Source organism: Pezoporus occidentalis, unplaced genomic scaffold (genome assembly GCF_034315485.1).
Source record: "Pezoporus occidentalis ecotype Australia unplaced genomic scaffold, CSIRO_AGI_Poc_V1 ctg153, whole genome shotgun sequence".
In the NCBI taxonomy this organism is placed as follows: Eukaryota; Metazoa; Chordata; class Aves; order Psittaciformes; family Psittacidae; genus Pezoporus; species Pezoporus occidentalis.
In genome coordinates, this window is record NW_026913350.1 from 1,845,655 (window position 1) to 1,862,977 (window position 17,323).

Genomic DNA, 17,323 nt, shown 5'->3' on the forward strand with positions numbered 1-17,323 from the left:
ACCTCTGTGCTATGTGGTGTATCCATGGCATTTACTGACATGGCTTGCTGGCACATGAATAATCCCCTCTCCTGAAGTTTAAGGAATTAACAACTCTGCACCTACAGGAAGAACCACTGCTAAACACTTTTTACCCAGTTTGGAAACAGGAATGATTTTGGTGTAGGAAGTGGGGACTTGTGCACACCCAAAACTCACACGTTCCACAACAATACTACACCAAAACCATACCCCAGTTCTGCTTTTAACTCCTTGAAATACTCTATGCTGTGTTTTAAATTGCACATGGAGGTCAAAAGAATAAGCCCAGAGTAACTGTGCAGGATAATCTGCCTGTGCTCTCCGGCGATGAAATCTGGTCACCTAAAGGAATCTGCATGGTTTCCTCAAGGCAAACCAGTTCAAGTGACTCAGCACAAACCCTTTCGGCTGAGGACTAAAGAAGTGTGGCTTTAAGGTGGCAAGCCAGACGTTCACACTGATGTGTGCTGACCCATGGCCACCACGCCACCTCTTATAGCCCAGCAAGCTGCACTTGACCATTAATTCGGCACTACTGACTTCACTGTAACATACTCTAAGCCAAAAGCAGTTGGCACATGGACACCTTTGCAGCAGCTAAACCTCCTGGAAGGCCAACATGACTGGCATTTGTGATGGAGAGCAGGCACGTAATGAAGCAAGTCAGCTCCGCAGAAGCAAGGAGTGTGTCCAGAGCACCTGAGATGCCTGGGAAGAGCGTGCCAAGCCAGTTCAACCAAGGCTGCTGCTCTGCTGCTCCCCGTTCAGCTTGTTAGCAAGGTCTCAACTAGGTCTTCCCACATCTCTAGCCAGGAGGGAAGCAATGGTGGCAGAGGAAAAGAGTTAAAACATGAACACGATAGAAAGGTTTAGCAAAACCCAGCTCTTTGCCCCAGTACCCAAGTGGTAAATATTTCACATTGTGGATTTCATAGAGCAGCAGCATTTCAGTCACCTGCAGTGAGTGATGGCTACAGCCCTGCCCTGGGCTAGAAACTGTGCTGCTCTCATTACTGACATGGAAAGTTGCCTTCAAGTGAGGCAGAATAAACAGTTACGGGCACCTACAATACCGCACATCTTGAAGATGTCACATCATGCAGCATCAGGGAAAAAGGAGGGAAGAAAACTACTTAGGATACTGCTTAATCAATGCTATTCATATTTCTTCTTAATAATTAACCTTAGGGCTGATTTCTGGTAACTCTGTATAGAAATAACCACATCTCTGTTCATCCAAAAAAACAGTGATTTAACCTTCATAAAAGCATGGCAAGTCCATTTTGTCCACTGGGATTCTAATTCTGGGGGTGGGATAAAGATGAACAGAGATTGCTGCCTCACTTTGTACCCTGAGGAGTCTCTGGGCAACCAAAAACCTGTAATTTGGGCTTAAAATGGGAGGTCTGAAGCCTAGGGGTTCTCCAGTACAATGTATTTTTTGTACACCAGAGGTTTTCACCCTGATTGACCTCATCTAATGGCCCAGTTCAATAGCGAGTTAAAGAATAGGAGCTCCTTTATAGAGGAACAAATAGATGCTTATTTTAGTATCTTTTCAAGAAATTACTCTTTCCACTGTTCCTTCCGGGTGCTTTTTCTATCCATTAGGATTTCCAGACTCTTGGGCTTCAGTTCCTGGGATACTGCTTAGGAAAATGCATTTAACAGGAGTGTAGGGACAGCGATGAGGACTGCGATGATCAGGTCAGACTGCACACATAGGGATGCGTTATTTCTGATCAAAACCACTTCCATCTGTGCTCTGCCAAAGGTCTATCCAGATCCCACCCTCATTTTGCCTAATACAAGACAGTACACTGCAGTACTTCACAGAGCAGGAGTGGAGGTGGTTGGCTTTGAACACCCACGTCTTCATCTTGCTATAAAACCTGAATTTACAGACTGATGTTTCCTTATGCTAACTCCTGCAAGCTCCTTGTGGGATCTTGAGAAGACACAGAACATCTTCTGGGGTGTAATGGGAACTGCCTTAGGAGCAAGATGTCCTTGTGTGACAGCTGGGGCATGACTCCACCAAGAGGAAGAATCACAGAACAAAGCATATTAGGCAGCTACACAAAGGCAGATCTAGTTGAGAGACAAACATTGGTACAGTCAGAACAACTTCCCAGAGGAAAAATAATGTGCGTTTTGGAAGTATCTTGTATGGTAAAAGCATAAAGGGAGGGAAAAGCTTAAATGAAGCCCAGAGCATACATATATAGAGTGGTATCAGTAGAGCAAAGTGCAGCAACAAACATGCAGGCTGTGAAGCCAGAATGAAATCCTGATAAGATCAAGTGATCAGAAGCACTTTTTTCCTTGCTTTGCTATTTCATCAGTAAGAAGAAAGACTCATTGGAAGGTGTCTGCTTCTATAGAAAGTTACCTATTGACAGCATTGCTTTTTTTAAAGAACACAACTGTGGTTGGTCCTACATTTAAAACATGTTTGAATGCAGGCTAGAAATACTAGCTTTAAATATAAACCACAAAATAACCCAAATACCACCGCCCCCCCCTCAGGAATTTGAACATCTGTTCCAAATTCTGATCTTATCATGATTTATTTTCCCTTGCAAATGCAGAAGCATTCCTGTTTGGAGGGCTCAGGCTTGCAGAGTTCCAAGCTCTCCTGGAGACCCTGCGAGTTCCTGGCCTGCAAAACTTCCCACTTCCAGAGCTCCAGACTCAGACCAGCGACGCCTCCATCCCGCACAAGCCATACACAGGGTCAAGAAAATACAGCACAGGATGCGATGCCCCCTGATGAAACACATGGAACCGGACAGGAATGCAACCGAAACATCCCCCACTGCTAAATGCAAACCTTTGTGCACCTGATGCTGCCAAAAATGCTTGAGGGTACAGCTTAAGCATTGCAGTGTAATAAGTGACACACAGTAATTCCGACTGGGGATAAATTAATAACAGGCTTAATGGCTTGGCTGGTACCAGTGAGCAAAAGGATTTATCTTCCTTAAAAAGTGATTTGGTATCAATGTCTGTGGATGTTTCCTGGTTTGGATGAGGACATACTCCTATGAACCAGCTGTGCTGCCAGATGAATGCCTGTTTTCTGCAGCCCATGTAGGCATGATGCTGCCTCTCCTCCTGAAACATCCCGTTCTCCTCATCCCAAACCAGACTCCGATCCTGCAGGAAACTTAAGGATTGCTAAAACAACGTCAAGCTGCCAGTCACCAAGGACTTGTGCTAAAACTGGATTAAAAATGACACTACAGTGCACTCTCCCTACAACAACCATGTGAAATGGTAGAAACAGACATGGGTTAGCCCTGGCAGTGCTGGAGTAAAGGTTGGGCTTGATGCTTTTGATGTTCCGAGCTGGTTGATCCTATGATTCTATGGAATTCCAGCTGATCAGTGCCTCCCAGTCCCCTTCTTTTCCAGTCATTAACATTGCCACATGTTATTAGGTTATCCCCAACAAGTATCACAGAAGCTAACAGGCTCTGCATGACCGTCTACGGATGCACACGTAGATGATGTCCACACTCACCAGTGAGAACTCCCAGCTCAACTGAGGCTGTCAAAGCACTTGGATAAAAGGTATTATAAAGCAGAAAACAAGAGAGCCTTAATTTACAGTACGTGCCATGCCTTACAGAACTGCTTTGCCTTAAAGATAGAAGTTAAAGAGTTTAGAAAGCATTCAACAACCCTTGGCATTTGAAAATGATGGCTGTTACCTACGGATTCACATTTGTGGATGGTGTTTTAATTGCCATGGATCTGATCCCAACAGCCTGACCAGCTTAGTCAGGCAAGAGAAGGATAAACCAGAATTTGGCCGAAGTTAAGAGTAAGGCTAGGAAATACTCAACATGCTACAAGCTTACAAAGATTAACTTGCTGCCATGAACAAGAATCCCAGGATATTACGTGATACACAGCAGCCACCTCCAATGCACTGCATCAACTACTTGGCAACAGGAAACAACCTCGAGAGCGAGACTTAAATCATTAAAATGAGGTTGCTGAGCAATAGGATTCCTCTTCCCATCCACCCTGACCCCTTTCCCATCCCTCTGTGGGGCAGGTATCCTCAGACGAAGAGCTTCTTATTCCAGAGTCCCTCCGCAGAGGAAGGACTGCTAGTGGCACTGCAAAACCACCTCTGGTTTGATGCAGCAGCAGCAGCAGGTAAAAGGAGTGGGGACACCATCAGGGTTCACAACTGACATCACTCTTGTGCTGCTGATTTCATAACTAAAGTTACAGCTCCAATCTGGAGCCAGGCTCATTGTGTTTGGGTTGGAAGGGACCTTAAGGCTCATCCAGTTCCAACCCCTGCCACAGGCAGGGACCCCTTCCACTAGAGCAGCTTGCTCCAAGCCCCTGTGTCCAACCTGGCCTTGAGCACTGCCAGGGATGGGGCAGCCACAGCTTCTCTGGGCACCCTGTGCCAGCGCCTCAGCACCCTCACAGGGAAGAGCTTCTGCCTAAGAGCTCATCTCAGTCTCCCCTCGGGCAGGTTAAAGCCATTCCCCTTGGCCTGGCCCTACAGGCCCTTGTCCAAAGCCCCTCTCCATCTTTCCTGCAGCCCCTTTAGGCACTGGAGCTGCTCTAAGGTAACAGAGTGCTACAGTCAAATTATTCGGGCCAGTATGAGAGCATGAGCTGCCTACAGCTGGAGCCTTGTGTGCCCCCTCTCCCACAACAGAGAGCATCCAGCAGCCCCAACACCCTAAAAGCCACCAGTAGTGACTCAGGGGTCTTACAGCTGCTGGTTTGGGAAAGCAGTACTGAGGGGTCGTCCAAGGAAGTTGTTAGTGCAGGCTGTATATAGCGGTTTTGTTAATAAGCAGGGGAAAGAAGAATCTGATTTGCAGTAACATTTATTAAGGATAAATGTACATATTTACAAAGGAAAATCTGAGAAAAAATACAAAACCGAAGAAGTGTTCCAAAAGAGAGCAGTTCAGGTAAAAAAGAAAGTGGTTTTAGTCCCCGCAGACCGATCCAGCACGACCATGTACCACTGCTAGAAGATCCCAAAGCAGCACAACCCAAGGCTGGTCACTTCCCTCCAGCTTCATAAACCAAGACAGAAGCAAACAGGGACACAAGAGAAACCACCACTGCTGGGTTCTCCAGTGCCATCCCCTAGTAAGTACAGACCAAAGAGTTTCCAAATGAGTCTATAAGCCTTCTTTGGGATATTTTTCCCCAGACAGCATCCTCCCTCGTTCTGCAGGTCAGAACAGGCACCATCAACTCACAGAAACCAAATAAACCAGTGGAGTAATTCTCAGAGTACCAAATTACTGACCTTTGTATGAAGTAAAAGACACTTGCCCATAACCTTCTTGAGGAGCCCCATAACCTTGGACAAGGCCAGCCCTACCTGCTCCCTGCAAACACAAACTACTCCCTTGCTGCCAGGCGGAGGAAATCCACCTCATCCCCATTATTCCAGGATAGGAAGCAAATACTGAATACCTGGCCTTTAGGCTCATCACCAGTTTCTGCACAAACTGTAAGGGAGGAGAGCTGGTCTTATCTTAACTCCATACCCCAACCCAAGCTGCCCACAGAGAGTCCTCAGCTCATCTTCTGTTGACTCACCAGGCAAAGCAGCACATGGCAGGAGATGCAGCCAATACCCTCCTTTATCTGCTCACTTTTAATAAGTTTATGCACACCTTGAGTATCACCAGTGATCATCACCTGCATCGCGAGACCTAACTCAACCTCAGAGCTGAATCCAAGTTTCAAGCCACTGGCTCTGGCATACTTGCTGCTTTAAAATACTAACATCCACCTCTTCCTAAAGCATGAAAGCATGAGATACTCTGTGGTTTATCTGGCACTAGGATGAGATGATATCAGGGTAGGAAGGTTTAGAAAGTCAGCACGGAGCCAACACCAACTTTATGATGGAAAACAATGAAGCCTTGACAGCCACTAACTGGATCCATACACAAGCACCAAAGAGCCTCGCTGCAGCCGAGTGCCCACACCACAGAACACTGGGGAAGTCTAATCAACATCAGAACTGCTGGAGAAGACTGACACCATTTTCTGCAGCAGGTCCCATGGAAGATGAGGATTTCTCATGCCAACCTGGATGAGGTTACTTGCTGTGGACACTACCAGCTTCCCTTGGAAGGGATAATTCAGTTCGGCATCACCCGCAGATGGGCACTGCACTGGCCACATCTGAACACTGCCCAGGGTCAGGCAGCCGGGGTTTTGCAGCAGGTTTATTCCTGAGGCAAAAGGGAGCTAAGAACATGTGTTGGTTCCTTTACCAACACCCTGAGAGCTCTGCCCTTAAACAAAGCTGGAGCAAATCACCTCTCCTGCACAACACAGGCATCCCGAAATCCCTTCTTTCAGCACCGCATCCCGCACAGGCATCCAGGGAAAGGGGTGAAAGCAGTACTGACCCAGCACAGCACTGACATGTATGAGAACCAGAATGAAAGAAAGCAGAGGAGTGACAAGCAAAGGGGCTGGAGCACAGTGGGCACATCACTGTGGTGTCAATCAGATGAGGTTTCTGCTCCTGACAAGCTATGGGCTCTCTCTGTCAGGAGAGATCATAACCACCCAGATGAATGTCAATAACTGGCCTCTAAACTGCCATAGAAATATAAAGCATTTGTTCAGGTTCTTATACTCTGCAGTGAGAAGTGTTCTATAAATCCCAAAAATGTTCCTGAGCATTCTCAGAGTGTAAAGTTTCAAAGGTTTTTTGCTGATGAAAAAAAGCCTTATCTCAAGATTTAAATCAGAAAAAGAGAGACCATCTCAATAAAGAAGTTGAAGAATTGAGTTTAAGCAACAGAGGCATCTCCCACCACTCTGGGATAAGATACCCTGAGCATTATGTTTAAATATTGCTCTGGGCAAAGATATTCAGACTTCAGGTCCTTTGGAACTGGTAGAGCTACAGAAGTCATGGCTTTGCAGAAGTCACTGGTATGGCTTCAAAGTACCTGTCATCAGATCAAAACGACAGCATGCAGCAACCTGACTGCTCACAGCAGCCACATGGCAGCTAACCCGAGCAATGGCTTTGAAAGGGAGCAGGAGTGTGTTTAAGCTGCTCTTCTCCAGGAAATATGGACAGAAAATGGACAGAGAGAGATCCAGCTCCTGCCCCTTCTCTCTTCACACCAGGCTGGGGAAAAGGAATTCTCCCTGGTTTTCATCATGTCTGTTCCAATTTGAGGAAGGAGATTGAGGCAGGGAATCCCAGCCAGAAGCATCCCCTGGGTTTCTTCCAACCTCCATCTTCTGGCACTTCAGCATCCTTCGCCTCCTCTCCTCTCCCACCTTTCTTAAGACAGTCACACCAAGTTTGCCAGAGTCCAAGCACACTCTAAGGATGCAGCACCATCCATCCACTGCCTGCACAACAACCCAGTGACTCCTACACTTCCTACTGCTGAAAGAGGAAGACTCTGTATTAAAGGCAGTGTATTAAAAAGAGAAGAATACTTTCCAAGGAAAAAATCAGCATCCTCAAAAAACAAAAGTCCTAAAGGCACAAACCGGTGAACTCATCAGAGCAGGTTACAAGAGGAACTGGGAGGATTCCTGTGAGATTACAACAAAGGGGTTCACGAGCAACCTAAAGTTTCTGAGACAGCATTTAGAGAGCCTCAACCTGTACCCTAAGTGAAGAGAGAGGCGGCTCAAGAGGTCCGTGATACACCACGGTCCTTCAGATCAGACAGCACGTGCTGTATTTGCCTTATGTCTTTTTCCTGTAAGCTTCCTAAGTAACACTGTTCACATGGATACAGATCTAGAAAGGGTTATAAATACAGGTATTTATATATATTCACACATTTTAGTCCCTGTAGTAAACATCTACTCCTTTCTCTTCAGTGCTGCTGGAGCAGTTGCCAACACTGATGGCACTGGTGGCTGGTCAGAGAAGTAATTGTGTCTACACCAACCCTCTGGAGTAGGCAAGAGAAAGCAGATTACTACAAAAGGAGAAGCACTTGGCTCAGCTCAGTCCCATAATTACTATATACAGAAAAGAAACCCTTTAGACACAAAGTCCCATCTTCCCTCCAGCTCACAAAGCAGTTCTGCTCAGCCCAGCTCCACCAGGGTAAAGCATCATCCAGACATTTACATTTGTAGGCAATAAACAACAAGCGGCATGCAACGGTTCTGTTAAGAGAAGTCAAAACAATCCATGGCTGTAACATTAGAAGTGTGTCCTGATGTGGTAGTCATGCTAACAGAGGAGACGTACCTAAGAGCAGGTTACTCCACTCCTGTGACCTAAGCAAACATGCGCCAGTTAGTTCACACAAATGAAATAAAACACATCCGCAGTGCACCGAGACCACCAGGTTCAGAAAAATGAGTCATTTCTTTACAATAAATACATCTTTGCAATGGGTTTTTTCCTATAATGTGATGTACTTCCTTGGAAATGAGGATAAATGGAGAGGGGGGAGCTGTGGTGCTTTGCAAAAGGCTTCCCCCACCAGGAAAATGAGAAGCTGCCAGTTCCTGTCTCTAAGTTAACACTAACAGCAGCATTGAGAATCAACACTTCTTATTTAAAGCAATAATAGTTGCCTAGAAAAGGAGTGGTTATGGATTAGATTCAGCAGATTGCTGTAAAGCTGCTTTTGGACCAGTATCAAACATCCTTCTTGTGAATGCCTTACATTGAAACCTTAAAAGCAAGTCTTCAGCAATGCCTACGTGATGTCTACAGGGGCTGAAGCAGCAAACGTCTCCTGGCTTGTATCTACACTCCCCGTCTGGCCTCTTATAGCGACTGGGAGCACACTGTACAATTATAGAGCAGGAAACTTCCCAATGGACCTGGCAATCCATGACCACTCCTGCCAGGTCCCGGATCACAGCTACACACGACACACAGCAGGATTAACACAATGCTCGTGGGGTGTCCCCTTCCCGGGACACTGAACTACGGAGAGCAAAGACCAGGACAAGGAAGATGCAGCAGAGGCTATGGCCAAGACATTCAGGAGCTTTGGTCTTGAGGTTTCAACATGACCCTGTTGCCACTCAGAGAAAGAGCAGCCACCAAACAGTCAGTGCTATGACCAGGAGAAAGGACATCATAAAGGGAATACGTGGAGAAGGAAAAATGCTAGAGTACAGCTGACACTTTTTGAGCGCTTTCTGCTCTTCAGGGATTGGAATAGAAACCTTTGGAAGAGTTTCTTCACTTGCTTGCCGGGCAAAGGCTGTCTCAGTAGGTATCTCCTGCTTTTTTAGTTTGTCTTCATCCTGTACTAACAGAGGACGCTCCCGTGTCTGCTTTCGTGGTAGAAGATCAAGAGAGACAGAGAGAGATGAACAAAAATGACAGATGGAAAGTGCCCAAAAGGATACTTGGAGGTGTGCAAAGCATTCGGACAGCCTTCTCAATGTAAAAATTAACTGCCCAGGAGAGCAGAGCTGCTGGTGGCTTGGGCTGCACCAGCCTCAGAGCTACAAAGCGCAGTCCTCTCTGCAGAGCTCATGAACATCTGCATCAGGATCATGCGTGTTTTGACACAAACACCTGGATCATGACCATGATTTACACCTGCCCTCCCAGAAAAGTGTGTTCTTGGAACCCACTGAAGCGTTTTGGAATTGAAATGGCTGAGAAAAAACACGTGAGGCGTTAGGAACAGGAGCGGTGGAGTACAAAACGTGGTCTCTGACAGCCACCTACTCTACAGGGCTCTTAAAAAGCAGCCTTTGTTCAGTGTCACTGAGCATCCAGACTGCAGTGCAGGTACAAAAAGCTTTGCCAAAGTTCTGGTGACAGTACCAAAGTAATTCATTTGAAAACCCTCCTGGAACAAGTGGAAAACCGCTCAGCTTAGAAACACTGAGCGTGGAGCTGCAGGATGGCAGTGGGAGCCCTGCTACCTCCTTCCAGTTTGCTCTTTTGCACTTTAGTTTCTGGAGTCGAAAGAATGTAAAAGCCCAGACTGAGTAGATCATTGCAGGCTCAAGCAAGGGCTCCAGTGCTTCCACTGAGGACAGAAAAGGTTGTGGGAAATGTAGCTTTTTAAGTAACTCTCCATCCCTTTAGTTTGCCAAACCTGGTCAGACCCAAGCGTACCTAGGAGAGGAAGAACTTGGCTCTAAGCTCTCTGAGCTGAGCTAACCTCCTTTGATCAGGGCGGTATTTTGGGACTGGTTCTTTGCACACCCCTAAGTGATGAGTATTAGGGAGAAAGTAGCCGGGAGACTGGGCAGCAAAAGAAAATATAAAATGCAAGAGTAACATGATCATTAAAACAAAAGAAAAACAGAAAGGAAGACAACATAAAAAAGAACAGGGTACAGTTAAACTTTCATCATTGCTTTGCTCGCCGAGTACACGGTTATATCTTTCATGCAGCTTGTTTTTCCAACCAGCCATGCACCAAAAGAAGCAGAATTGAAAGCTGCAAAAGCTGCAGCAGTGCGGAAGTCCTCTGGGTGTGAGTTATGAAACTACTTCATGTAGCCAAAAGAAAGAAAGTGTTATCCAGCAGCTGCTGTTGAGTTTTTGCTTTGGTGCCATCGCAATAGCAAAAGTCTGGTTCAGAAGCACATATCAGAACAGCAGCTTTACCTCAAGCCCACCAACCTGTCTCTCAGAAGATAGGACAGTGACTTTCTTGACCTGGACACATAAAGCGTGTTAAGGTTCAGTCGTTGTGCCATAAAACATCTAGGAACAGCAGAAAAGCAGCCCCTGGCAGAACACCCCTTGGTCACTATCGCAGGGGGAAGGTACCACCATGACCAGGAGAAACAGGATTGCTTTGCATCATCATTTCCCATCCTTAAACATGTGCAGGTGAAGGGAAAACCCCACCCCAGTAGCTGCCTGGTGAAGATGCATTTCTGGATGCTCACAGCAGAACGTGTCCACCTCCACCTCAGAGCAAGCCCACTTCAGAGGGCATCAGATGAAGAGGGTATTTCCAGAAATGCAAATCCAAGGCTGCCACCAATACTTGCATTGCTGTGGACCTCAGATGGGGAAGGCCCACACCATCCAGTTACTGTGAAGAGCAGCCCCCAAGACCTCACAATGTGGTCGCCTTGGAAGAAACTCTCCATGATATCCAAGAACAACACTCTTGAAGGGCAGTTGTGGAGCTTGTGAGCCCCTGCTCTGTCCCACCTGCACATCCCTGCACCCAACAGCAGCATGGGGAGCTCTGCAGCACTCCGCTGCCCGTGTTCCTGCAGAATTGACCCTGATGCTCAGCAAGCAAAGAGGAAAACCCATCCATGTGCTGAACTGGGTAATTCCAAGGGTAATGATCAACCCTGAGTAGTTCATTTGGGGTGGTGGTGGGCTTGGTGTTTATTTCTAGCAGGGGGAAAAAAGGCCCTGTAATTATTATGGCTTTTCTCAGTGCTTTGAGGAGCCTGGAGTAAACTTGGCCATTAAAACCTTGTACCTCCATCCACTGCAGGATGATTTCTGTCTAAAACCTATCTCCCTCGCAATGGTTTGAAGATTAAATCCCAGCTCCTTTGCAGGGCTGTGGGCAGGAATGGGAGAAGCTGGGCTTAAACCAGCAAAGTTCACAACTGCCACACAGCCAGGATGCAAGTTTTCAGTCATAATGAGAAATCACATTTACTGTTTAAGAGACTGATTACCATGGGCACTGACTACAGGTTTACTCACAAGCTGAGCTAGATAGAATCATAGGATCATAGAATAGTTAGGGTTGGAAAGGACCTTAACATCATCCAGTTCCAACTCCCGTGCCATGGGCAGGGACACCTCACACTAAACCTTCTCACCCAAGGCTTCATCCAACCTGGCCTTGAACACCACCAGGGATGGAGCATTCACAACTATAACACCAATCTTAGACAGAGCAGCTGTCTGTTCTCCAAGAAACCAGTTGCACACAGAGCTCTGCTGCTCCAACTTGGTTTCTTTGCAAAATTACCTTTCTTTAAGGGAATTAGCAGAGAAAATGAATGTGTGCAGCTACTACAGGCCCTGCTCCTGCAAGGAGAAAGATTCCCATCACTTATGAACAGCCCTGCTGTAGCCACCTGAGGAGTCTTCCTGAAGCCTCCACAGCACAGCAGCACCTGCAGATCCTAATGCAAGACTAAACCCAATGACATACTGGATTATAACTGCAGAATAGTGATGCTGGAAAATGGGATATCATTCCAGTGCTTCTCCACTGGGTTATCTGCAGTATTATGGCTGAAGTAATAATTCTCTTTAGAGTTTTGGGGGTCTATTTGGGGAGATGTATTCACTGGCACCGGGAATAAACCAGTCCCCAAACCAGCCCTGGGACAACACTAGCATCACGGATGACAACAGTTGGAAGTCAAAACCAGGGGAAGGATTCCTATGTTGTTTTCTACCAAAAAGATCACATTTTTATGACACTAAGACTAAAGCATCAACTCTCCCAGAGACCATGAGGCATGTTAGAAGTCCCAATGTACCATTAAAACTCAATCTAAGCACAACCTAAGGGGAGCTGAGGCCGCAAAGCTGTCCCCTGGAACACTGCAGAGCACCGAGCCCCGCGCGCCGCTCTGGTACTCACTCCATCCGCTCCCGTAGGAATCTGCCCGTTGACGTTGAGGGTTCGGAATGGGGAGTGAGTGGACAAACGTTTGTCCCATTCACTCGGGCGAGGCTCTGGGACGGACTCCATGAAGTTCTTCTTCAGCTCACTGATGTTGGCGTGATGCTTCTTTATTTCTTCCTGGGTCTTATCTAGATCCTATTAGTGAGGGGACAGGACAGATGAAGAGACATGGAGGTGACACCAGCACTTGCCTAAGCTGCTGCTTAGCGAAGCTGCGCTCAGCAGAGGTACTGCCGGCTTCCAGCAGTTGTGCTCGCACTGCAAACACGCAACGGGAGCATCCTCTCTCCTCTTTCCTCTTGCATCAACTGCGATAAACTCAATCCACCAAACCCGATGGCAGCTGAGGTGTAACCTCGTGGGTTTCCCCATATGGGATCGGGTTGAAGACTATGTTTGCCGTATTTAATTTAATGCCTTTAAATTGAGTGGGTTTGCTTCCTTTTCCCTCTACTGGCCTGAATATTCACAGCTATAAACACAACTGATGTTTAAAGGAAATGTTTCCCCAATTTTCTTTATTCCCTTCATACCTATTTCCCTTTCATCCTGCCAGGAATTACCTCTGGACCCAGAATACCCTCACTACCTTTCCATCCCCCTCTCATCTCATCCCTCCAGAAGCTACCACAGGAGGTGTTAGACTTCTGACATGGAGATGATGGCCCTTTACAAATCAATCTGAGAATCTGCTTTATGCTGCATCAGTTCAGAAACTCCTCCTAAAATCCTTCACCTGGAAAAAGCCAGCTTTCTGCTCTGTGATGCCTGTTTACAGCATAAACACACAGACTTTAAGGCAAGTCAGCTCTCTTCCTCCTGTTTAAAACCAGCTTTTGCCTTGCAAGCAAACCAGAGGTTGTTGAAAGCGAAGCCTTCGCTGAAAACAGGCAGAAGCCAAACAACAACTTTTCTGGACAGTGCTGAAAAGCAGCTTAGAAAGGGAGAAATTAAGGTCAGTAAAAGCATCACTGGGGAATTTTGCTACTTTTCTGCTTTGAGCTGTTACTCGGCCCATGGAGTTTAAAAGATGGGAGAGTAAATGCATCCCTCTAGGCAGGTTTCCCCACCAAATACCTGCAGCTTGGACATTTGCTCTTTCTGGCATGGTTCTGAGGGGTAAAGAACCAGTTTGGGATTGATCCTGGCTCAAAGCAGAGGGCAAGTGCCTGCTGGATAGCAAAAACGAAAATGAAAAGGCAGAAATGAGTCTGCTGAGGACTCCAGGGTAAAGGCCTGTCTGGTCCAGGAGCTCTACAACCCTGCTTTAGAGAAGAAAGACCACCTTGGCCATCCACCACTGCTCAAGAGGTGGTCCTGGGAGGGTCTGCAGAGAAGCTGAAGCCACAAGGAGCTCCACGGAGCCACAATGGGTCTTGAAAGCATCTTGAGGAACAAGCTCGGGAAGCGATAACCGCTTTCCCTCCAGTTCTGTAAGAACATGGGCTATTGACCACAGAGCTTTCAATAAAAACAAGTGGCAGCTTTGTGAGGATAATGTCTGCTGGGAAAACATCTCATCTGCCCAGTGCATGGCGTAAAAAGAACACAAGGAATAAAGGGGGTGAGCTGCTGGGGTCTAGGGAGGGCTGGAGCACCTGCAACAGAACTGATGGGAAGGGCAGGGGAGAGGGAACGGGCTGAATGCCAGCACCCAGTATTGCAGTGACAAAAGGGGGAAATTGGGAAAAAGGGGGTTGGAAGCAATGAAAAACCTCTGATTGGGGCTGGAGAGATGGAGTTGTCTGAGTTGGGTGGTAGAAAGTGACAGGCACGGTACCCACAGCGTTCCGGTGCCCATCGTGCTGCAGCCCCTTTGCTCGTGGCCAGAAGATTGGGGTGCAGCAGTCAAAAAATAGGAGAAAAAAGCAAAATCCCACCCAAAAGCTGCACAACTTTCCAGACTCCAGTTAGGAGAAGGCATTGGTACACTTCTGTGTCAAGAGATACCAACAGGGAAACCCTACCAGCTGCTGGTGCTGCAAGTTGGAGTAGAAACGTGTAACACAGGAACAGAGTATCAGAAGCCACAAACATCTCCCATAACATGGTGTATTAAAGAAAAGAAAATATATGATTGGCCTGGTCTGTTCTGAGACCGTGCTTGGGTGAAACCAAAGGGGAAGGCTCCCAAAGAGAAGGGAAAAGCTGCCTGAGAAGGGATGAGGGCTCCCAAAGCGAAGGGAAGAACTGTCTGTGGAGGGATAAAACAGCATCTTGCCTGCTCACAAGGTACTCACAGGTACACTAAGCCCCTGTGTCAGCTCCAAGGGGACGTGGTGCTGATGCAGGATGGGGCCCAAGGGAGTGTTGAGATGCCACAAGGCAAGTGCTGGGAGAAGGGTTGCAATGCCATCAGCAATGTCCAAAGGGAGGACTCGCTCCGGTTGGAAGCAACATGAACATCACGGTGGCCTGAACCCCACAGAGGTGCCAATTTCACCTCCCGCTTATCCTGAGGTTTGTATTCTCACATATTGTCTTTTCCCCCTGGAAAATCACTTATTCCAAGCAAGGAGAAACTTGTCCATGAGCCACCCACCCTAGGACTGATGCCACTGTGAGCACCCAGCGGGTCCAAGAGCAGACCTGAGCACGCAGCTCTGCCAATCATATATTTTGGGTAAGTATGAGAGAATGAAAGTCAGAAGAGGTAGAAGGCAGAAGGCCTGCACGCCGGCAGGTTTACTGTCACCATGCAAAGAGCCTCTTTCAAAACAACCCCAAAAGGTTTTTCATGCAAGAGCATGCAAAAAGAAAGGCAGCAGCAGAAGAGGAAGAAACAGGTTCAGCGCAGATGCAGGTCTAGGCAAACGCAACTGAAAAAAGCTTCAAGTTCATACAAACCTCCAACATTAAATTGCTATGCCTGATATAAATGTTTTCACCATCTAGCCTCTTTGATCTCTTCTGTGAAAATGAAAGAAAAGGGGGGAACAAAACAAACAAACAAAAAGCACAACAAATTAAAACGTTGTTCTGGCGGGCTCACTACATCGGCAACTTAAAACGTGAACTGAAGGTGGGGAGCGCAGCGCTGAGCATGGGGGCACCTCCACCAGCAACTTGGGGGGGGGGGGGGCTGCTCATGGACAATTGGGACATGGAATGAGTGTTAAAGAGACAGCTCCCAAGGGGCTCTTGGCTTTCGCCTTCATTTGTAGTGCTCACCACAAAGGGACGGGTCACAGGTTTGCTGGGGGAGCCTCACACATTGCTCAGAGCACTGAATGCATGCCCCAGTGTACGAGGTGTAACCCTTAGATGGCCTCAATGTGTAAAGCCACTATGCCTCAGCCACCTTTCCCATCTTGGGTATGTCCCCTGTTACTTAAGAAGCATTTTTAACTGCAGTTCCTGCAATGCACACTTACAGTTTCTTTGGTTTCTACCTGAATTTGTTACAAAGAAGGTAAATTTTATCGATCAACCCAAGAGTGATTCTCTTGAACGTTCAACATGCATCATTTTAGCAATCAGACTGTCAATGGGACAAAAAACTATTGATTTTAAAATCAAATGTTTGATTCAAGGCCAGGTTGGACACAGGGGCTTGGAGCAAGCTGCTCTAATGGACCGTGTCCCTGCCCCTGGCAGGGGGTTGGAACTGGGGGAGCTTTAAGGTCCCTTCCAACCCAACCCATTCCATGATTCCATGATAGTTGCAGTTTAATAAAACAACAACTAAACCCCAACCCAAAGCTCATGAAGAAAGTGGAGCACTGTCTTTTTAAACAGGTTACGGATGCATGAATGAGATGGCAAATTCGTTTGGAGAGAGGGTAGAACTGCTAACCTTCCTCATCCTTATCAGCTCTTCCTCTTTCTCTGCAGGCTGCTGCTGGTGGGCAGTGATAAGGAAGAAAAAAAAGAGTTGTTGGTTCATTTAACTCTGTTGAACCTCACTGTTTAACCTTAAAAATAACATGTGAGCAACCTAACTGAGTTCTTAGCACAGACCTGAGGCTGGGCACCATTCGTGGTGGGTACTGTGACCTCAGTGTGTGTTTTCCTCACCTACATGTGAGAAATAAATTGGTAAAAACATTCCTTGTTAGTCGAGTTGTTTTAAGAGCCCTTTTAGTTTCAAACCACATGGAGCTGGTTTTGAAACTGGTGAACATGCAAAAACCACCATGCAGCTCTCCGGAAGGTGTTAATGACACCACAGCTCTGTTAGTTACCAGCACATCTACAGTAATTCCTATCTGCATTGGAAACCAGTGCTCTCCAGTGCTTCCCACTTGCATGACAGCTTTGCCAGGCAATGTTTTCCAATTTCACTTGCAGCTGGATCTCCCAGTGGAATCCACATCAAAAGCGACATGCTCAAGTCAACAGAGAGCTTCTCAAAACCAGAGCTTTATTTGCTATGCACAGGTTAGGATGTTCACAGAGTCAGTCAGAAAAGACTATGGACAAAATCAAGCCTAATGTCACAAACTCAGCTCTTTTATAGGCCATAAGGAGGGAGCCAAGTGTCTTAACACTTTAAGGGAAGTGTTTTAGGGAAGCTGGATTGCCAAATCTTCTGTAGGCAAACGCAGAGTAACGTTGGTGGGTGCTAAAAGTGATGCAGCTACTTTGAGAAGGGTAAATTTGGCACATTCAAATCCCCAATTTCCTCCCACATCTCCATTTCTAGAAAAAATAAACCCAATGTTTAAGTATTTAGGGGAAAAACCCTGTAATAAGTG

At 46.8% G+C, this 17,323-nt stretch overlaps 1 protein-coding gene across 46 annotated transcripts in view; it reads right to left on the reverse strand.

Moving 5' to 3' along the window:
• The window catches only part of EPB41 (erythrocyte membrane protein band 4.1), an 87,884-nt gene that overhangs the window by 5,866 nt on the left and 64,695 nt on the right, over window positions 1-17,323 (reverse strand). For 18 of the 46 annotated variants that reach the window (XM_062611461.1, XM_062611468.1, XM_062611469.1 and 15 more), the window contains 5 exons: window positions 16,587-16,643; window positions 16,423-16,467; window positions 15,474-15,536; window positions 12,582-12,761; window positions 10,613-10,663 (listed from right to left, as the gene is read on the reverse strand). The exons of 1 other annotated variant lie outside the window; for it this stretch is intronic. In XM_062611461.1, coding sequence (XP_062467445.1) covers window positions 10,613-10,663; window positions 12,582-12,761; window positions 15,474-15,536; window positions 16,423-16,467; window positions 16,587-16,643 — 396 coding nt within the window. Of the gene's footprint in view, window positions 1-5,910; window positions 10,244-10,612; window positions 10,664-12,581; window positions 12,762-15,473; window positions 15,537-16,422; window positions 16,468-16,586; window positions 16,644-17,323 lie in introns of those variants that run through there. 27 more of the 46 variants (XM_062611462.1, XM_062611486.1, XM_062611497.1 and 24 more) reach the window with 16 other exon arrangements.